The 22123-nt window shown below is 56.7% G+C and overlaps 1 protein-coding gene across 1 annotated transcript; it reads right to left on the reverse strand.

Annotated features, from left to right (window-relative positions):
* Positions 1–6723: 6723 nt before the first annotated feature.
* Positions 6724–15589, reverse strand: LOC306654555 (arylacetamide deacetylase-like 4 family member 1; the record flags this gene model as incomplete). Its single annotated transcript, XM_079128323.1, has 4 exons — positions 6724–7498; positions 9097–9160; positions 12457–12673; positions 15422–15589. 4 exons carry the CDS (start codon positions 15587–15589, stop codon positions 6724–6726), a joined length of 1224 nt encoding a protein of 407 aa, XP_078984449.1.
* Positions 15590–22123: the final 6534 nt, after the last annotated feature.

A 22123-nucleotide genomic window follows, 5' to 3' on the forward strand; every position in this document is an offset into this window, starting at 1 on the left:
CTCTGATGGCTTGTCACCTTTGCGAGACTGGTGGTGCTGGCATGGGTTAGCCTGGTCCTGCCTCCGGGAACCTGGTAGACAGAATCCTCAGGGAAATGCTGCAGAAGGTCGGCTGAGGATCCCCAGCCTCTGTCACTCACCATCACGGTGGCTGGGGGAGAGGCATGCTCCAGGGCAAGTCTACAGAAGCCAAGACCCCGCGGCCGTGAGGGGCGCATGGCAGGAGACCCTCCTCCCCGGGTCTCTCCTGTGTCTGTGCTTCTTGGGATCAGCGACTCTGATACCCTCAGAAGCAGACTGAGTCCAAGGAGAGCAGAGCAGACAACCTTGCAAGACAGAAGTGGAGCTTCCTCCTGGAGCAGAGGGCGAGTGTCCAGTGCCCCGCAAGACAAGCTCAGTGGGTGGAAGGTCAGCAGGTGCGTGTGCTTGGAAAAGTCTGGGTTTCCAAAGTCGGGGTTCCTGTGTGTGCTGCAAACCTCCGCGTGTGCCATCCTCCCCTTGGGCTTCTCTGTGTCCTGCCCCTGGGACTTGGGGGCCAGGAGACCAACACCAAGGTGAAGCTCATTCTGTTTTCTGTGCTATAAATAATAATAATTTTTTTGAATCTGTGCCTTGTGCCTCATACGCTCTGAGAGTGTCCATGGAATCAGGGTGGTCTCACCTGCTCGGGTCAGAGTCTCAGAGCCACTTCTCGGTTCCCCACATGCCCTTGACGTGGCCGTCCTTTGCCACCTATGTTCTCATCCAAGCCCGGTCTGGAAGGGTGCGGAGCACGAGGGGGCTCTCGTCCTTCTTCCCACATGGCCTCCTGCCACACGCCTGCAGGCCGCGCTTCCTCCAGCACTGGCCCCGCAAGCAGGCAGCGTCTTCAGCACGTGAGTCTTGCTGCAAATGGCTTCTCCGTCGCCCCGCTGCTGCTGCGTACTGTGGACATCACTCCCAGGGGCCACCTGTCGCCCCGTGCCACTCGGGCACGTTCGTAGCAGAGAGACCCCGGCGAGGCACTTCCCCACGGCACATCTGGCCCGCAGAGGCCACCCTTTTGGTTGGTTATGGCTGGGCCGTCTCCCGTCAAGTCTGGATCCTGCCTGGGGACTGGTGCCTCTTCCTTACATCTGTGACTCCTAGTTTTGGTCTCAGGTCACATCTTGACTAAAGTACTTGCTGTTCATATGATGCTGTGAACGTGAGTATTGGAGTAGTGGGCCGGGACTTCCTGGAGACCCCCGCGCAAGAGCGAGCATCCGCCCCAGATGGATGCTCTCCTGAAGCTCCAGGCAATGCCCGCCTCTACCTGCGGCGGAAGGGACACCCAGGAAAGGCTCGGCCGCTGACCATGGGCAGCGGATGGGCTTCGGCTCCATGTGCGTCTTCCTGCAGGTTCCTTCGCATCTCTCCTATTGTGCTGCCCTTCGCCTCCTGACACCTTGGGCTCCGGGCAGCTCCTCCTTCCCTGGGCTCCGTCTTTAGCGTGGATAAACACTGAAGGGTGGAGCTAAGGACAGCTCCACAGGCACGGCGGCAGAGGGCTGTGTCTCCCCTCCGTCTCCATCATCGTGGGAGCCTGAGAAGTATACACCCCCCACCAACTCCCAGGAAGGGAGGAGAAGGGTGAATGGCGCCCCTGGCCCAGCCCATGTTTCAGTCAGCCCTTGTGTCACAGTGACCAAAACACCTGACAAGAACGACTTAGAAGAGGGAAAGTGTATTTGGGTTCACGATCTCAGAGCCCCAGAGGTGCACTGTCGGCCCTGCCGCAGAGCCACGGGCGGCCTCTGTCCTCACCAACTGGACTGGAGCCAAGGCTCAGGCAGGTGCGTGGCGGCTTAGCAAGCGCCTGGGGCTGTGCTTACCTGCTGCAATGAGGGCACCAGAGCCGGGAGCAGCTGCAAGCAGAGTCCCTGCCTGAGTGACTTTGGGGTCACCCAGTCCTCCTGACCTCTGCACGTTCCAAAGTGTTGAACTAAGTCAGCTGACAGGGGCTTCTCTGGAAGCTTCTGTGGGACGCAGCCCTGCTTCTGGCTCACTATCTTGGCGGGGAGGGGAGGCTCCAGAGCCTTCCCTGGGCCCCCCATCACAGTGAGCCTCATCTCCTTGGTCCGAGGGTCCGTGTAGGACTCTGCGTCTATTGCAATGACCCAGCCCAGCACCAGGGGCGTTAGGAGCAGGTGCGTCTGAGGACCAGGCGGCCCCTCTGAGGCAAGGCTGCGCTGCTCGCCCCGCTGCAGGAAGCACCCACTTCCCTGTGGAACTGCAAGCTCTGTTAGTTCCCTCGATCAGGGTCAATTCAGAACCAGCGTCCAGTGATCCTAAGCTCCCGAGCTGTCCCTTACCAGCCCATCTGGTAATTGCCTGCGGATCCATTTGGGTAGAGTTTGCCTGGTTAAGTACAACGTGGACTAGACCCAAGGCCCCTCCTCCAGAGGACCTGGCCTCTAATGCAACCAAGGGTCTCGGGAACTATGCACTGACTTACATTGAAGCTGGGTGAGAAGCTACGGCTTCTCCACCTTGGTGACTCAAATCAGGTGTGTGGCTACCAGACCTGGTTCAGATAGTTCTGCAGTAGGTCATTCACCTATTTAATTCTTGGGTCACCACGGTCCGTGTGCCGTCACCCAAGACTTCCGTGGGCCACGGCACTCTGGTTGCTAGTTCTTTCTCGCTGCCCTTGTTCCTGATGGTTAAATGCTTAGTGTCCGCTCCTCTGGGATTTCATCTTCCCTGCCCACGTCAGGAAACCGAGAGAAATGTAGTAAGTTCCCACAGTCACGACTGTCCCCCAGGCCAGCCACCGGGCAGCGGTGCAGGGGTTCTGGCAGAGCCCTTCCTCACGTATTTCACCGCGCCCTCCTGAGCTGAGCGTCCTCTGGTCCCTCTTGCAGAAGGTGACAGTAACTGTGGGCGCATAGCACTCTTTTCCCCAGCATTGCTTTCTCTAAGATTCGGATTCCTTACTCCTCAGTTATGAAACCGATAGCGTCTCCATCAACTTCCTCAACTGCAGGCCACCACTGGGCCCTGGTGTTCACCTACCAACCAAGGAAGTCACCAGGATCGCCCTCCGTGTGGGAGGGGCCAGCATAAGATGCCTGGGTGCTCAGGAGCTGCACCCACAGGATGAGCAACAGGCTAAAACTCCACTCCTGAATATATTTAAGGCCACTAAGCTCTCCGCTCCGAAATGGTTAAGATGGCAAACAACCATCTACATTGACCCGTGCTTCTCAGAGTTCCATTAATGTGTATCAGTGATATCTCGCAAGTGTTTTCATATACAAGGTAGCTTCCTCTGGGTGGTTGTATGGAACCGGCTTTAATGGCCTAGTGGCCACAGTGTTTCAGACTGAATACTGAGAAAAGAGGGGCTCGCCTTTCAGGACACCTGTCCCAGGTGGGTCATCAGAAGGGTCGTAAGTGAAGGAACGCTCAGGTCCTTGGAAGCAGGAAAGTTAGCTTCTTCTGTCAGCGAAGGAGTTTCTGATTGACTTTGACGATCAGCGTTTCCAGTTTCATTTCTAAGACCTGCTTCATCGTTCAGCATCCCCTTCTTTCCCAGGCACGTACGAGATGTGGTCATGCTGGAATAAACCGCCACTGGGGTTCAGAAACCCCAATTAAACTCCGTGCTTGATTTCCACCAGCATCAGACCATGACTGTCAGGATGGAAAGATTCTTTGGGGTGATCACAGAAACTTTTAGGTTCTCAGTCGGTGACTTGAGCCCAGAGACGGAGGGACTAAATTTCTCTACCCTGCCCCTGTAAATATTTAAGGGTGCTCAAGAACTCAATCTCACACCACAGTTCTTATCATCTCCATTCCTGCCATGGTGGATATTATAGCATCTGCTTGGCCCCCCGAGATGTACCAGGGGGTGCCGGGGGAGTCACTCACAGGGACACAAGCTGTTCAAAGAGGTGTGGATAAAACATGCTTTGGGGAAACAATTAGCTGCAGGAAGCAGACACTGGCCAAGTCACATCTAAAGGAGTCTGGTGGGAAAACACTGGCCAGGGAGATAGCCCTTGGTCCTCTAGAGTCCTTCCAGTGGCAGTTATCAGCAAGACAAGTGATAATAAGTGTTGGCAAGGAGGTGAGGGAAAAGGGGCACTCCTGCGTTGTTGGCGGGACTGCAAATTAGTACAACCGCTCAGAAAAGCAGTATGGAGATGTCCCCCCAAACTAGGAATGGAACCACCATGCGACCTAGCTATCCCAAAGATCTAAAACCAGCATACTGTGGGGATACAGCCACTTCAGGGTTTATAGCAGGACAATTCATAATAGCTAAGCCACGGAACCAACATAGGTACCCTTTGACAGATGAATGGATAAAGAAACTGGGCTATAAATACACAATGGAATATTAGCCATAAAGAAGAATGAAATTATGGCATTTGGTGGCAAATGGATGGAACTGGAGACCATCTTGCTAAGTGATATAAGCTATTCTAAAATAAGGGGGGAAATGGAGAAAGAGAGAAAGGGAAAAGTCTGGGAAATTCTATCAAAATAGGAGAAAGATTGGTGAACTAGATGAAGGGGTCTGAGCAGGAGGGAGAAGGGATGGGATAAGGGGCGAACAGCAGAACGAGTCTGACCTGACTTCTATGTACATATATGAATATATAGCACAGTGAATCTCACGTTGTGCGCATCCACAAAACACTAACTGTATTAAAAAAAAAGTTAAAGTAAAGAGCAGAAAGATCAGTGAAGTAGAGGAAAGGGAACAGGGAAAGGGAGCTGAGGAAGAAAAGGGGAAATCCTGGGGACTGAATTAGAGAAAATTATATTTCATGCTTTTATAATTATGTCAAAATGAATTCTAATGTTATATATAACTAACAAGAGCCAATTAAAAAAAAGGAATTCAGCAGGACTGGACTCAGTCAGGACCAGAGGGCACACGTAGGTGGCTGCACAGGCAGCTTGGACTTCTTCAGTATCACTGTCCACTCCATTGACTTCCCTTCCTCCATTCATACCTATGCCCTCCTGGGGAGTCCCTTGCAACCAGGCGACTCAGAAGAACAAAACAAAACAGAAAAACAACCAAGGTCGGTTTCCAGAGGAGTCAGCACCATGCACTGGCACCTCCTGGGAGCACACAGCTGGGCTTTAAAGGCCACTTGGAGGTGAACCCAAGGAACATCACATTCGATCGTCCATAGCATCTGGAGTGAAGGGTGGTCGGTCAGAAGCGTGGTTCTCCATGGATCTGCGAAAGGAGTAGCTAATGGTTTTGCTGGATGCTTAAGGACATATGAAACAACTGGAAATGATGATTGGCGATAAGGAGTTGAGATATGTGGATGAACATTGAAAATGGCAACAGACCATGAAGTCACCCAAGCTATCTCTGCAAGTCTGTCCAAGGGGATCCACTGCAGAAGACTCTTAAGATCCAGTGGATAAAAATGCACACTGTGGATGTCATTCAGGTGCTGTGCCACACCCCAGCAAAGAACCAAGGGATCTGGTGACAAGTACGGAGGCTGTGATAGGCTAAACAAAGGCCCCTCAATGAAGTCCACACCCTAGTCCCCAGACACTGAGAGTAGTCACCTCAGTTGGCAGGAAGGTGCTGCAGGAGCAATTCAGTGAGACAGGAGTGAGACAAAACCATCTTCCTAGATTTTCTGGTTGGGCACAGGTGATCACAAGGGTTCTTAGAGGAGGACACAGCAGAGGTCGAAGAGGAGAGAAAAGCCATACTGCTGGCTGAATATGGACCCAGAAACGTACAAAGCTGACAGAGACAAGGAAACACACTGTCCCGGGGCCTCAGAGGGAACAGCCCACACACTACTGCATTGGGGACCTCGGAGTTGCTAGGGAATACCCTTGAGGGGTGCGAAGCCTCTAGCTGGAGGAGTATGTATGCTGCCACAGGGCAGGAGCCCAGAGCCTAAGCACGGGCTCACCCTTCTCTCCCCGGGTGCACCTGACTTCCACCACTGCCAAATGACAATGTGTCACCAGCAGACGCCAGCACCCAACCCTCAAGGTGGCTCCATTGGCCACAGAACCAGCCACGCCCGAGGAGGGCAGGGGAGTTGATCATGGTGGACGAGTCCCATCACGGGGGAGACAGAGACTTGTCCCCAGAGCAATGGGAGTGTATTCAGAGCATGAATTTTTTTTTTCTTAGTACTTCCATAATTTAGATTCATTTAATCCTCTGACAACCTAAGAGGTGGGTACCATGTTGGTGCCCATTTCACAGACATGGAAACTGAGGCGGCCACTTGAGTTACCAAGGAAGGTCACCTGGGGACGGTGGAATCCGGCTGTCCATCCAGGGTCCGTGCCTAGCCATCCCTACTGGCTGCGGTGCTCACTCCCCACACCCTGGCTCCCATTTCCCTTCAGCTGGTGTGGCTGCATGTGTATGGGGGCTCCCTGCGACTCCCACCTATCACAGGTCTGTTCTCCTTCCCAACCCTGCTGCGTTCCTGTCGTTCCATCGGGATGTTGGGTAGTATGTGCATGTCTTTGCTCATGTCTATTTTCTTTCTTTCTTTCTCCCTCCCTCCCTCCCTTCCTTCCTTCCTTCCTTTCTTCTTTCTGGTAATGGGGCTTGAACCCAAGGGAGTCACACCTCCAGCCCTTCAATTTTTATTTGTGTATTTGTTCCTTTATTTATGGTGCTGGTGATCAAACCCAGGCCTTGTTTGTGCTAGCAAGTGCTCTGCCACTGAGCTCCCACCCAGCCCTTCATATGCCCTTTATATAACTGACAACAGCATTTGCAAGGCTCACAGAACATGGGAAAGAGAAAAGCTTCTGATCAAATAAAACTGCGCAGCCATGAAAGCCGTCCTCCATGTGGTACCAGGTCACCCGGACACCCTGGTCCTCCAAGCGCTTCTTGTAGAGCAGGGTGTCATCCCGGAGGATGTCCATCTCGCAGCTCACCAGGAAGGCCTCAGGAAGCTGAGCGATGACCTCGTCGTCGGCTATGATGGGCGCATTTTCTACATCAAAGATGTGTTTGGTCTCCAGATAGGCAGCCTCGTTGAAAGGTGCCAGAGTCTCAGGTTGCTGCAGTTTGCTCCTGAACCTCCTGGGGAGGTTGTCGGAGCTGAGCCACTTCCGGTACTTCTTCCAGAAACCGGGGGGGATACAAGCCCCTTTCAGCATGGCTTCTTTCCAGGAGAGGTCGATGGCCAGGTACTTACACGCACATGTTATCATGAAGTCTAGAGGAAGGAAGGGGACGTTCTGGTTCTGCTGAAAGGACGGTAACTGGAAATTGATGGCTTGTACCGTTGGATAAATCAGGACCTGAGCCCGGATCTGGGGAAGATCTGTCCTGCCCACCAAGGCCTGCATGATCAGGGCCACCATCCCTCCTCCAATGCTTTCTCCACAAGCCACCACCTTGGAGGGGTCCACCCCGTAGGTTTTCAGGGCCTTCAGGAAGTGGATGGAGGCATTCAGGCAGTCCGTGAAGACAACGGGGTAATGGTGCTCGGGGAGCAAGCGGTACCTGAGGGGAGAGGGGACAGGTGCCCAGTGTAAGGTCAGACGCAGGTGACCAGAAAGGAGTCAGACCAGAGCGGTTGAACAAGGCTTTCCGGGGGTTTGGCCTCAGGCAAGAGTCACCAGTCCTGCGGTGAGAGGCCAGGGTGGAGGTCTGGGGAGTCCGCACCTAGTTCCTGCTGGGCTGAGCGTTATAGTCCGAAATTGGCCTGGAAAGACTTGAGGGCTTAGTGTCCCCATGGGGTTGGCTGGGGACCCCGCTGATTGAGGGGCACTTGCAAGTCCCCACAGGGTTTATCTGCTGACATCTGATTGGTTGCTCTTTGGCCCACAAAGGCCGCCGGCTGCCCCCGCCCATACAGCTGCTCAGAACTCCTAACACAGGTGTCCCTGGAGCCCCCTGACGGTGTCCCGAGCCCCGTCAGCCGGCAGCTGTTTCCTCAGGATGACCTCAGAAGTAGCCTGAGGTGGTCCGGTGAGAGGAAGGACAGGTGGGGTGGGCGCAGCAGCCGCCCTTGTTGAGAGCTACTGGGGCGTCTCCCCCAGGACCCCTGCGGCCTCGGGACACAGACCCTCCTCTGGCCGGCTGACTCCAGCAGCCCCCGCGTCAGACCTGCCCCGACCCTGCCAGGGCTCTGCGAGCATCTGCAGGGAGGACGCCGGGCCTCTCCTCCCAGGCCTCCCCGCCAGGCTCGCTCACCCCTCCCGAGCTCCTGCCGGGGCGGCTTCAGCACCTCCAGGGCCTTCAGGGACCTGGGACTGTGGTGGGGGGCCAGGCTCAAGGGAGCCAGCCGGGAGGAGGTACTGGACACACGGTGCCCTCCCCAGACTCCCCAGAGAGGTCCAGAGAGGCTGAGTGATGGCTGGAGTCACACAGCCGCGCTCTCTGCCCAGCCTGGGGACAGCAGGCCCAGGTGCACAGCGCAGGCAGAAGCCCATGGCGACTACACCTTCCCGTGCCACCTTCTCTGAGCTGTGCCACGGACTTGCTGAGGAGCTGTGAGCGGCCCCACCGTCCCTCCCTCCTCTCACAGGCCCTTGGATCCCACAGGACCACAGCGGTGCCTGAGACGCTGCCTGGTGGCCGCCTGGCTGTGGTCGGAGGGTGGGTAGGCAGGCAGAAGGCACGCGGGGGGCAGGTAGGAAGGCGGCCGACCACAGGGTAGCGCCTGCAGCATGGGGACCACGCGGGGCCGGGACTGGCAGCACCAGCAGCCCCTCGCCGCGCCCCACTCCGGGCCTCCCGCCGAGAGGCGGCCCTGACTCCTGGGTCCCGCCGCTTCCTCTGCTCTGCTTTCCCTGGGGTTTCCGTGTGCCCCTGACTCCTGGAGACGCCGCCTCTCTTTCCATTGTTCTCAAATTCGGGAGGAGGCTCCCGGCTCGGGAAGGTGTCCGCCGTTCACTCGGTTGCAGGAGGTGGCTCCGGGCACCACCTCAGGTCCTCAGGTCCCTGGCCAAGGGCTGGGCCTCCCTCTGGTCGGCTTCCCTGCCCCCAGGCTCCCAGTCCCCTGGCTGCTGCTCCCTGGCCCTGTGCCTGTCTGTCTGCTGCCATCCAGCTGCCCCGCCTTCGGCCACCAGGAAGCCCCCACTGTCCCAGGCACTCACCCCACCGACAGCACCACAGAGTCCGTCTCCCGGGCCAGGAAGCTGCACAGGTTGTGGTAACTATCTGCAAGACAAGAGGGGCCCAGAGTGGCCCGTGAGGAGGGTCCAGCACGTCCCACCACCCCGGGGAGGCCAGCGGGCGCAGTGGACTTGGGGCCGACCAGCTCTCTGCCCCGGGCTGGCCTCCCCAGGAGGGCTCTGGCGGGCTCTGCCTGGGCACAGCCAGGCCTCTGCCCACTCTCCTGAGCGTCAGGGCTCCCGGGGACCTTGGGGCTCACGCCTGCAAATGTTCATTGTACAGGGGGTAACTAGGCAGAAGGCTTGGGCACCTGGAGTGGACCAGGCCAGACTAGGAAGGTGCCAGGGCCCGCCTCAGGGGATAGAGTCCATGTATTTTTGTTGATTCGGAAATGAGGGCTGGACGGGACAGGTTGCTGGACACTGTGGCCTGTTTAGCTGGAGTTAGGCTTTGCCAGGAGAAGGGGAAGCGTGGGAGAGGGGCCGGCTGTAGCAGGACCTAGCAGGCGTGACTGCATCCCTAGAGGTCCAGCAGCATCCCCCATAGGGTCATGGGCACACGTCATGCCGCACCCACAAGCTGCTCCTGGATCAGCTGTCATGGGACCTCTGCCAGTACCACCAGCCCAGAAAGGCCAAGTGACCCAGCAGCACACCGTGCATTTTCACTCGGTGCAGGCGCTGGGGGCACCGACAGGGAACGGCCCCACAAAGCACGGGGGACAGTAAGATTCCACACACTGCCAGCTCCTCCCCATCCGAACAGCAGCCTGACACGTGGGCCGGATCTGCCCCAGCCGAGGGGCCTCCCTCTCCCCCAGGTGACCACCTGGCCTCTCCTCACCTGCGATAAACCTGCACCAAACACTCGGCCTCTGCTTGTGGGCCTGCCACGTAAGCGGAAGTGCCCGCCCTGAAACAGCGCCACCCAAGACAGGAAAGGAGCCCCGAAGCTCACAGGCAGCTCCCAGCCCGCAGCACTGCACTAGGAGCGCGGCACCCGCCTTTCTAGAAGCAGGACCAGACCGCGAGTGTGTGGGGAGCCCGGCCCGGTCCCAGGTGCAGAATCTGCCAAACGCCCCTCGGACCCACCTCTCCCTGCAGTGTCCACACACAGGCACTGGGGAGGTGGGCCATGTCCCCTGCCAGGCAGGCGCCTGGTGGGGTCTGGGGCACCAGGATTTTCTAAACCACACCGGCAATTCCAGGGCTCAGGGCCTGCGATGTGGGAGCTGGTACACTCAGGGCTGTGGGGGACAGGTGGGAGGGGCAGAACACGGAGCAGACGCCCTGCCAGGGCTCAGCTGGGCACAGGTGGTCAGCTCCTCAGCCCAAGGATCCTAACCAACAGGTCTCAGCCACACCCAGCAGGTCCTGGGGGCCTGGAAAGGTGCTGAGTCCCAGGTCAGCCCCAGGACCTACCTGGCCTGGGGGAGGGCCTTGGGCCCCAGGGACCTAGCAGCTCCCAGCCAAGGAGGGTGCTGCTGAGCCTCCCCTGGGCCCCGCCCACCCGGCCGGCCTCCCTCCTGCTCTGCCTCCCCACTTTCCTCTTCCCAGACCTCAAGTGGCTCCTGGTTCAGACCTCTGCCCATCCCCCTGCTGTTCAGGACCAGGCTGAAGCCAGGGAGGATGTGCCCTGGCCATGGAGTCCAGGGCCCAGGACACTCAGCCTTCCCATAAATGGCATTGTCTTGCTCTAGTTTAAAAATCAGTCACGTGCCCGGCACACCAGGACATGCCGAGTCACAGAGTTTCAAAACTCCTGCTCTTCACTTGGACAGTCTCAGCCAGGTGACTCCTGCCTCTGGTGACCCTGAGCTTGGCACTCTTAGATTTGTGCACTAACGCTGTCTTTATAGATCCTGCATTGATTGTGCATGATCCACATGTCAGGAGATTGGCGCTCTGGGGACCTTGTACTTGGAGCCCCAGGCCCTGGCCCAGGTCCTGCCCAGCTCAGAGGCTGTGCCTGGCTCTGGAGGCCTGGCTCCTACCGCCCCTTGGGGCTGGGTTCTCATGTTCCCTTCCTGGACAGACCTCGTGTCCAGGGAAGGCCTGAATTGCAAAGCCTCGGGGTCTCGCTCCACGCCACCCCGCTGTGTAACCCCATCTGAAAAGACCCACGTCTTCGTCCTCTCCTGCATCATCCTGCTGCCTCACTTGACCGACAGCCATGAGCCCTGGGCACTGGGCCTTTCTCGTTCCTGCTGTGCCCCTTGTGCCCGGGAGGGACTAACATGCAGCAGGTGCTCAGTAAATGTTTGCTGAGCCGTTCCTGATTTTGCCTGGGAAATGACATTGTCCCTCAGCACATGCAGACGACTCGTGCTGTGGGGGCTCTGGGGTCCCTGACAGGGACCAGCGCTCTTGGCCCAGGGTGGCCCCTTCCTGGGATGTTCCCAGTTATCCCTGAAGGAGAGAGGGCACCATGGCCAGCCCTTCAGGTGCAGAGGGGCCACTGTCATTTCCACCAGCAGGTGGCGGTAAGCACTCCTTCCTCAGAGGGAGGCTGTTCAAGGGGAGGAGGCCCCCTGTGCACCTGGGCAAGGTTTTCAGGCATCTTTCGTCCCTACATCCAGCTGTCCACCTGCCCACCCATCCCCCATCCATTCACTCCTTCAGCGGTCCAACCTCCCATCCGTTTATTCATGGCAAACATCATTAAACGCCACTCTGCACCCATCCATCAGCTACTTGTCATGAATTAATACCTCCCTCCCTCCCTCCTTTCTTCCTTCCTTCCTTCCCTCCTTCCTTCCAGCAAGGGAAGCAATGGGCCAGGCACTAGAGATCCTGTAAACAAAACCTCAGAGGTCTTCTCTGTCGTTTTGAGGTCCCCAATCTCAGACACTAAGTAAATGAGACAACACAGGCCAACCGAGATACATTCAGATTGTGACAAGAGCCCGACATTTCACCAGGATGATGCCGGAGATGGAGACAGGCTTGGGTAGCACCACTGAATGGGTAGGGACAGTTTCTAGGCCCGATATTGGGGGTTATATCTGGGGAAGGTCATTTGATGTGCAACTGGGAAAAGGTATGGGACCCAGTCATGTGAAGCCAGGGTGGAGATTGAGATTGAGATTGCCATTGAGATTGAGGCAGCAATAAGTGCACACCCCGAGTTCTGACCACCCCACTGGACAGTACTGCCCCCACCTGTCCTCAGACTACTGCATTTCAGACTCGTTGGCCATGGGGCAGCATCTCCATCCTCTCAGCCGAGCCCCGTCCTCCATCTGGGCTCCCAGGAGACTCTCCAGCCTCTGGCTCTCCCAGAGGCCTTTGCATGCAGCCAGGCCCTTCCTCTGCCTCTCCCCCCCCCGGGAAGCTACTTACCCAGGCTGCCAAATACTGTGCCCCCACCATGATAGAAGAGGATGCCTCTCCGGGGGCTGGAGGTTAATGCCTTGGGCTGGAACAGCCTCACGGGGATTGTCCCAAAACGCAGGTCTGTCACCACCACTTCGGGGTTCTTCTTTATGGTCAGTGTTTTCTGCATGAAGCGGACAAACCTGGGCATGGAGCAAATTCTCAGCTTCTCAAATATGTGCCCCTGTTGAGAGTGAAGGAGAGCGGTTGGTGTTTGCAGGACTCCTCTGTTTTGTCCCCAGATGCTGTGGCCCCTGCTGCTGCCTGGCTCAGCTGAGGACTCTGCACCAAGTTCCCAGTGTCCTCAGGGCCTCATTCCGGCTCAAGGAAGCTACGAGGCCCTACAGGATCTCCACCCACAGCCCCTGAAGCCATCTCCCTGCCTCCTCTGGTCTCCCTGTCCCAGCTGCTCGGGATTCCTGGTCCTCCCCAAGCACACGGGACCTCTGGACCACCCCACCCCGAGATGCTCAAGTGCCTCCCTCCTGCAACTTCAGCAGCTGGCTGGGTGTCTCCCCCCACCCTCCCTCCCAGGCAGGCATTTGCAGACCCTTCCTGCCCGCCTTCCCATAGCGCCTCCTCCAGTGCGCTGCGCCCGAGGGGTGCAGAGGGCATTTGGGATCATCCACCCCTTCCAGTGGAAGGGAAGCTGGAGAGGCTCTGTGCTTGGCCTTCGCCCTGAGGGTTTTGGCCTTGGCCTTGGCCCCTGAGTGCTCAGAGCCCGGAACAGCACCAGGAGAGGCCGGGCTCCCTGCTTCCAGGGGCAGAGTGTGCCCTCTCCTGCTCTGCCTCTGCGCTGGGCGAGGGAGGGGACTCCAGGGAGCACGGCCCTGGCTCAGGATGGGCCTCCTTGATTCTGCTGCTAAATACTGGAATGTGGGCCACTTTTCGTTTTCTTTCTTTCCTTAGGCCTTGTCCCTGAGGTGAGTTGAAGAGCCCAGCCCCTGCCCCTCTTTTCCTTATGCCTGCGGTGCCCCAGGCCCTGCGCGTGACAGAAGTCCCCCCAGTGCTGCGGAGTCAGAGAGACCACGGGGTGAGGCGTCTGCTCAGACACGGCCCTGAGGCCACAGGGCCCACACTCCAAGGAGCTCAGAAATCAACAGCAGAATGAAACCTCTCCAGTGTAGGGTGGTCAGGCGTGGTTTTCTCATAGGCTGGGAATAAAAAGTAAAGGGAGCCTACCTCATGGGCGGGAAACCAAGGTCGAGAGAGGCTGACACCCCTCTACTGAGTGACCAGCTGGGGACTGGCAGAGAGAGGCCTGGGAGGGCTGCCCAGGCCGTCTCTTCTCTCCCCTAGAGCCCCCGGCTGTCATTTCCAGGTTTGACCCAAGGCCTTCACAGCTGTTTACAGGGGTCTTTGCTCTCGGCTGGGCTGGCGTCCTGTCTTCTGCCCCAGTCGGGTGCTTTGGCCCTTTGATTCCTCACTGACCAACCGAGTAAGCTGCCCACGGTCACAGCGAGAATTCCAGTAGTGGCCATTGCCGGCACAGCAGGCATCAGGCCAGGCCTCTCGCTTCCCAGGAACTTTCTAGGTGGGCTTGAGCTCAAGCCCCTGCCAGTGTTCCACCCAGCACATTGAGACCCAAGGGACTTGAGGCATCAGCAGAAAGGAGACTGGACGCAGCTGGTCTTCATGACCCCACAGCAAAACACAAGTGGCCTCGTTCCATCACCTCAAGGTTGCTCCACACAGGTACCTGTGACCTGAGGGGCTGGCAGAGGCCTCTGGGGGCAGGGCTGCCCTGGTCACTGCAGGGTACTCAGCCTCTCCCCAGGTCTCTCCCTTCGAGAAGCCCGAGTCTCCCCAGCTGGGACAACCAAAGACGTCTCCAGACATTGCCGGGTGTCTCCTGGGAGGCAGCATAAGCAGGTCTGGTGGAGAGGGTCACCCTGGGGACCCTCTGATCACGATATGCAGGAAGTGACAACTGGCAGTCGCACTTGGGACCCCTCTCAGGACCTGGGCCCTACCTTGCCTCTACCTTGGTGTAAAGTAACAGTTGACCCAATGCTCCATGCAATATGTACTGCAGCCAGATTGCCTGGGGTCACACCTGGAGGGACAGGTCAGCGGCTAACGACTCTGGCAAGTCGCTCGTTGATATTATACCAGGGGTAGTGCTAAATAAGATACTATGTGCGGTCACAATTTTTAGGCCAGATTCAGATACCATGTGCAAAGTCTGTCGTTGGGGACCAGAATATGCCATCCATCACAGCCACCGGGTCCCAGGATTACACTGAGTTGAAAACAACAGAGTAATAGCCCCAGACCCCCTGCTGGCTCTTTATGTCTCAAAACAAAGACTAGATTTCCCTTTGAAAATGTCTAGACAACCGGCTCAGACCAGGAAGGGCAGCACCCGGGAACTCTAGACTTACCGCCCAGCTGGGGGACCTTCTGGTTTCCCCCATCCTATGAAAGACTGGCTTTCCTCAGGCAGTGACCCACCAGGGCAGATCAAGTCTCAGTGCTGGGCTGGGTGACTGCTGGCTCCAACCATTCAGCACAGGTCCACAGCCAGACCCCACCACATTCAGCCTCGGGCCCCTCGCATAACTGAGGGCCCTTTCCTTGTGATGAGAAGAGTCCCTGTTCCCACCAACAGGCACAGACTCAAGGGCTCTGCTGCCCTCCCAGCCATGGACACCACGCTCTTCCTCTTCCCCGGTTCCACTGCAGAGAAGCCCCAGGTTCCTGCTCACCAGCATCCTCCTCCTGTGTCTCTTCATGCTGAGTGTCCTCTACCTGGCAGTGAACTGAGAGGACATCCAGCGGCCACTCCACTGGCCACTGATTCCTTTAACACGAGCTAGCCCTCTTGCAGCCTGGAGTTCTTTGCCCAGTGCTTCCTTATGGTCCCTTTTATCCAACCCAAGGCCCTCAGGTGGACCCCGGCAGGACACGGTGATTAAAAGGGAAGATTTACCCATGTGATCGTCAGGTGCATGAGGAAGTCCAGAATGCGAATCTTCACCGGATGGCTGATGGCAGGCGGGATGTCAGCAGTGAGCAGACGCTCACGGAAGACCCACAGGCTGACCCCCAGGCACAGGACGCACCCGGTCGTCAGGAGGGTCTCCAGCAAGGGAATCATGGTGCTCCTGCTGCTTCACAGTGACCGGGCCTGACTCCCCACCTCACCGTCTGTCACACCACTGTCACCGTCACCACCCTGGGCAGGGCTGGGCGTGCCTGTGGGGATGTGGTGTGGGGAGACGGAAGTTTGGGGAAATTGGCAAAACCCATATCAGTTGCCCTTGGCTCTTCTTTCAAGAGTGAAATCAGAGATTAGGGAGGTGGCCTGAGTGACAAGGTGCCCAGAGTGAGGAAGGGCACTGTGGGTGCCAGGCTCAACCACCCGTGCCCACGGCTCACCCTCCTGTCCCTCTTCCCTAGCCTCTGCTCCAGGGATTCAGAAATCGGCTTCACAGTTACTCTCTTCTTTAGGCCTGAGCTCACTTTCCGTGTTCTGATGCTTGGACGTCGACCGCCCTGCTCGTCTCTAAGGACTGCCCTTCCCAGGGCTGGCCAGTACCGAGGACAGTGGGCAACCCGCCGTGAGCAGGCTCTTCATAGACACACTGGCCAGTCCAGAGCCCACTCCTCAGCCACCTCCACTGGGTCCTCATCTGCTGGGCCACCGTCCACCTGCCATGATCACCCTGGGGAGGTACCAGACACCCAGGTTCGGCCCCTGTAACCCGGGGCCTGCTGAAGTCATTCCAACATCCAGTCCTGAGTCTGCTGACCTTACTGGTCATTTCCATCCTGTGGAGCCACTGTTAAGGCACCTGCCTCAGTTCCCTGTGCTTTCTGCATCCTGGCCAGCCCAGCTGCTCCCCAGGAGGCCACCCCTGGAGGGTCCCTCATCCTCGTCTTGGGAACTGTGGGTGACCAGCTTCCTTTTCTCTGACTTTCATCCCTTCATCTCTTAGTCACACCGAATCTCACATTTTAAAGTAAAACATTCTTATTTATTTTCGTTTAATTTTTAGTGGTCCTGGAAATCAAACCTAGGGTTTGGAGCCATCTAGTCAAAATCCCTATGTGCTATGTGTGGTATTCCTATGTGTGGTATTCCTCAGATATTATTTATTTATTTATTTATTGTTTTATTTGTTTGGAGACAGCAACTTGCTAAGTTGCCCAGGCTGGACTTGAATTTGTGATGGGCCTGACTCAGTCTCCTGAGTAGCCTGGGCCGCCATGCCAGGTTAATACACTGTATTTGCAGCACTCAGAGTTGGGGTGTGTCTCTGCTTAGACCTGGGTTTGGCTTGCACCAGGCCCTGGGGTCCACCCCAGCCACAAGGGCAAAAAGGTGCTCTTCTGTTTTGCCTTCTGAACTGGGGGCTCCTCACTGGAGCTGGAGGAGAAGAGAGGAGAGGGACAGCCAGCTCACCCTGACGTCTCCCACAGACCCTCAGGAAGAGGCACCGCTCTGCGTGGGGTCTCCTCCCCATAGTGTGGACAGGAGTGCAGTGGAGGGGTCCGTGACAAGGGAGTGTCTTCAGCCTTTGCCCAATGCCCTGGGGCTCCCCCACTTTGTAAGCCGGGGTGACCGAGGAGAAGGCCACGTAGAGATGGGCTCCCTGATTTTAACACAGGCGAGATCACAGAGCAACAGAGGACACCTCGCAGCACTTCCCCAGGCAGGGTGGCTGTACTTGCCGTCAAATGCCAGAGGGAAGCACCATGGCAGCAGATCAGGCCGGGGTGATGTTGACCTTTGTTGAATGATTATTGTGTCCCAGGCCTGGAATAGATCGTCACTTTATTAGGGAATTTCAGGATGTACACAAGAGAAAAGTGACCCTAAACCACCGCAGTGGAGCCCTGGCCACTCTCCAGGTCCTCGAACCTAAGTCACATTACAGATCTGAGCCCCTTGATTGATGTGGAGTTCAGGTCTCCTGCAGGGAAGACCTGCATCTATGTCTCAAGAACATATTGTATTTCAAAATTAATTCATTCATTTCATTAATTAGTTAATTTAATTTAATCGGGGTCTCTTTATGTTGCTCAGACTGGCCTTGAACTGTGGTCCTCCTGCTCAGCTTCCTTAGTAGCTGTACCAGGCCATTCCCACCAGGGCTGAAGCAACTCCCAGTGCCCTCCTGGCCCAGGTGGTCCTGTCAAGCAGGGTGTCCTGGGCTTTCCTCTCAAAAGAATGCTCTGGATAGCACAGCAGACAGAATGAGCTTCACCTTGGTGTTGGTCTCCTGGCCCCCAAGTCCTAGGGCCAGGACACAGAGAAGCCCAAGGGGAGGATGGCACACGTGGAGGTTTGCAGCACACACAGGAACCCCGACTTTGGGAACCCAGACTTTTCCAAGCACACGCACCTGCTGACCTTCCACCCACTGAGCTTGTCTTGCGGGGCACTGGACACTCGCCCTCTGCTCCAGGAGGAAGCTCCACTTCTGTCTTGCAAGGTTGTCTGCTCTGCTCTCCTTGGACTCAGTCTGCTTCTGAGGGTATCAGAGTCGCTGATCCCAAGAAGCACAGACACAGGAGAGACCCGGGGAGGAGGGTCTCCTGCCATGCGCCCCTCACGGCCGCGGGGTCTTGGCTTCTGTAGACTTGCCCTGGAGCATGCCTCTCCCCCAGCCACCGTGATGGTGAGTGACAGAGGCTGGGGATCCTCAGCCGACCTTCTGCAGCATTTCCCTGAGGGTTCTGTCTACCAGGTTCCCGGAGGCAGGACCAGGCTAACCCATGCCAGCACCACCAGTCTCGCAAAGGTGACAAGCCATCAGAGGTCACCTTGGCAGGCCAGGTGGCCTGCTCCACCTGATTCGTGTTGGTTTTTCTGTTTGGCCTGAGGCATGGATCCAGGTCTCAGCCCCGGGCCCTGAGCTGGACTGGCCTGGAAGGGCTTCGGGCCTGCGTGGTGTTTCCTGGGCACCCAGAGGCCCCATCTGAGACTCCACCTCGAGAGGAAGGCCAGCGACTGCAGTTCAGGAGGCAGGACAAGTCCCTCTGTGGCCCCCACACGAGAAGTCCATTTCCAGGGATGCTTAGGGGCCCCTGGGAAGATGGCAGTCTTCCCGATTTGGGGGCCCACTGAGTGGGACCCGCATCAGTGGGAGGTCACAGGCTGGTGGAGCGTCCAGGGAGCCTGCCTGCTGGCTGGTCGTATGCCACTGGGCTCCCAGGGGGCGGAGCAGCCTCCGTGCCCACCTGAACTTGCTGCAGAGCCTTCTCTTGCTCTGGTCGCCACTCGAAGCTGGCAGACAGGCCCCAGGGCCTTTGTGGTGAGGTTGCATGGCTCCCTGTTGTGTGTGTCGCCTCCCAATCCTAAGATGCCTCTAGATCACGGAGCGCCTTCGCGGTTGATGGTACAGGTGCACTCACTGCCTTTGACCGTGGAAGGGACGACTCAGCACCCCTCATCTTGAGACACTGCATGGAGCTGACTTTCCTACCATTACTGGCGTCTTAATTTTCCCGTCTCTCCTTCGCCTGTGTCCCCCTAGGGTGTTCTATGCAGCATATGGGGGCTTGTGCAGCACAGTGCATTCTTGTGCTTTTTCCTGGAATGTCAAAACATTGAAGACCTCAGAGGACTACCGTACTACAGCAGAGAGCTGGGGGAGAGACGACAGAGGTGCCGTAGAGCCACGGCAGCCTCTGTCCTCATCAACTGGACTGGAGCCAAGGCGTCAGGCAGGTGCGTGGCGGCTTAGCAAGCGCCTGGGGCTGTGCTTACCTGCTGCAATGAGGGCACCAGAGCCGGGAGCAGCTGCAAGCAGAGTCCCTGCCTGAGTGACTTTGGGGTCACCCAGTCCTCCTGACCTTTGCACGTTCCAAAGTGTTGAACTAAGTCAGCTGACAGGGGCTTCTCTGGAAGCTTCTGTGGGACGCAGCCCTGCTTCTGGCTCACTATCTTAGCGGGGAGGGGAGGCTCCAGAGCCTTCCCCGGGCCCCCCACCACAGCGAGCCTCATCTCCTTGGTCCGAGGGTCCGTGTAGGACTCTGCATCTATTGCAATGACCCAGCCCAGCACCAGGGGTGTTAGGAGCAGGTGCGTCTGAGGACCAGGCGGCCCCTCTGAGGCAAGGCTGTGCTGCTCACCCCACTGCAGGAAGCGCCCGCTTCACTGTGGAGCTGCAAGAGCTCTGTAGGTCCCTCGATCAGGGTCAATTCAGAACCAGCGTCCAGTGATCCTAAGCTCCCGAGCTATCCTTCTCTTTTGTGAGGCGGGTCTTCTAAGAGGCTGCAGACACCCTTGGAGGGAGGCCGCAGAAGACGTAAAAGGTATAATTGGAGGCAGGCCCAGGGCACAGCTGAATGCTGGTTACTGAGCATCATGAGTATCATGAATTCAAGGCCAGACTGGGCAACTTAAAGAGACCAGTTTCAAAAAGTAAATAAACAAAACACTTAAACAGTAAATTCTGGACTTTGTACACAGATGCCGGGTCTTTCCTGTGGGCACGGGGCCTCCACATCTCTCAAGGGGCTCAGATCTACAACAAGACTTAGGTTTGGAGAGTGGGGAGAGTGTTTCTGACCTCCAGATCTGGAGCACTGTTCTCTGGTGTGCATCCCAAGGTCCCCCAATGAACTGGGACACTACAATCATCCCACTCCTGCCAGCATCCCCGTGGACCTTCCGCCTGTTTATGGCAAGTCCAGCCACTGTGTCTGGGGTGGGGAAGTGCTGCCAGGGGTCGTCTGTTGCTCTGTGGTCTTGTCTTGATTGAAATCAGGGGAGCCTGTCTCTATGTGGCCTTCTTCTTGGTCACCCCTGGCTTATGAAGTGGAGGATCCCCAGGAGATATGGTCTCTCCCCTCAACAATGACTTCCTGTTCAGTGTGGGCTTCTTGTGCACATGGTTGGGTGGGTGTTTGTGCAAACTGCAGTCCAGTCCCAGCTGAGGAGCCTGTGTCCCCTGCTCCAAGGGGGCCAGGGAAAACACCAGCGCCTCCACCTCCATACATGTAGGCTGCCACTGAGTACAAGTTCAAGTCTACCAACCACATCTTTAGGTTTTTGCAATGGTGGTAACCCTTTAGGGTATGGAAAATGTGTATGAGTCCCCTACAGCTGCATAACCAATCATCCCCCATCTCGGAGGCTGAAAACAGCAAAACTCCATCATCCTGTAGCCTCTTAGGGGTATGATCCTGGTCATGGCCTAGCCAGGGCCTATGCCCCTGGCTCGGGCTCCTACTGGCTGGGATGGAGTTTAAACCAGGATGGCTGTCATCTCAAGGCTTGATTAGAGGAATGTCAGCTTTCCAAGGCCCTCAAGGTGCTGTTGACAGACACTGGCTGTGGCCCAAGTCACCAGTTTTCTACAGAGCACAGCATGTCAAAAGCAGCCTCAGGAATGAACACAAAGCATTCCTTCCAGATGCACCTTGGAGACAGAGGTGTCCCCAAGTCCCCAGATGGACTCCCTGTCTCTTTGGTATGAGCTCTGTCTTATCCTAGGAATCAATAGTCCTTCTGACATGCCCTTATTCTACCCCTGATTTTTGTGGTTGAATAATATTGCATCATGTGAATATAGCACAGTTTATCTGTTCATCTGTTGAAGTTCAGTGTGGGCCAACTGACGCTTGGGCTATGTCTGCCCCTTGGCCATCACGTGACTCACTATGAGACTCGTGAACAAATACCCGAGCTTCTATTTTCATTTCTTTTGGACCAAAACCTAGGAGTGGCGTTGCTGGGTCATATGCTACTTCTGTGTAATTTTGGAGAACTGTCAAAATGAAGTAATTTTTAAAAACATGAGTCAGTCTATGTTATTCCCCTGCATAAGGACTTCAATGTTTTCCCAGCACTGGAATCAAAACCCGAAGTCCTTACCTTGAATCGCAGTGCTGGGGTGGCCGGCTCTTCCCCAGGCCCTGCCTCGCCTCTTGCCGCCTGCCCTCCCGTGCTCCGGCCACACGGGCCTGATGTTCCTCAGGCTGCCCCCCCATTTCCTTTCTCAGAGACTTTGCACCTGCTGTTCCTGGGTCTGGATGAAGTCACACTGTGGGCAGTCTTTGGGTTGCCGCTCAAACTGCACCATGTCTGAGGGACCTTCCTAACCTCTGAAGCCAATCTCCCCCAGACCCTCATTAGAGCACTCTGCTATTTTCTCTGCAGCACTAGCATAATCTGTGTCTTATTCATAATTCACAAACTCTGCTAATAAATAAGCCCCGTATTAGCTTCTTAGGGTGGTCATGACACATCATCACAGACTGGAGGGTTTAGAACAGCAGAAATATTTTCTCTCACAGGTCTGGGGGTCAGAAGTCTGAAATCAAGGCGGCGGCCAGGCTGGGTTCTCTGAGGGCACTAGGGTAGACTCCCACCCGGGCCTCTTGCAGCTCCTCGTGGCCCGCGGTGAGGCTTGGTTTGTAGCCAATCACGCCCATCTCTCCCTCTGAGTACACAGGGCCTTCTTCCCTATGTCTCTGTGGGTCTTCCCCGGTCCTCTTCTTAGGAGGACCCATCATTGGATGGACAGCTCCTCCACATCCCCACGACCAGGGCATCCAAGAACCCTACACGACCTACCTCATTTACATGTCGGAGACCCTTATTCCCATGAACTGAGGTTCCCGAACTAAGGAGGACCGACAGACAGCACAGTCCCAACCCCGCAGGCAGGGCTTTGGC

Source organism: Sciurus vulgaris (genome assembly GCF_902686455.1).
Source record: "Sciurus vulgaris genome assembly, chromosome: 1".
Taxonomy (NCBI): domain Eukaryota; kingdom Metazoa; phylum Chordata; class Mammalia; order Rodentia; family Sciuridae; genus Sciurus; species Sciurus vulgaris.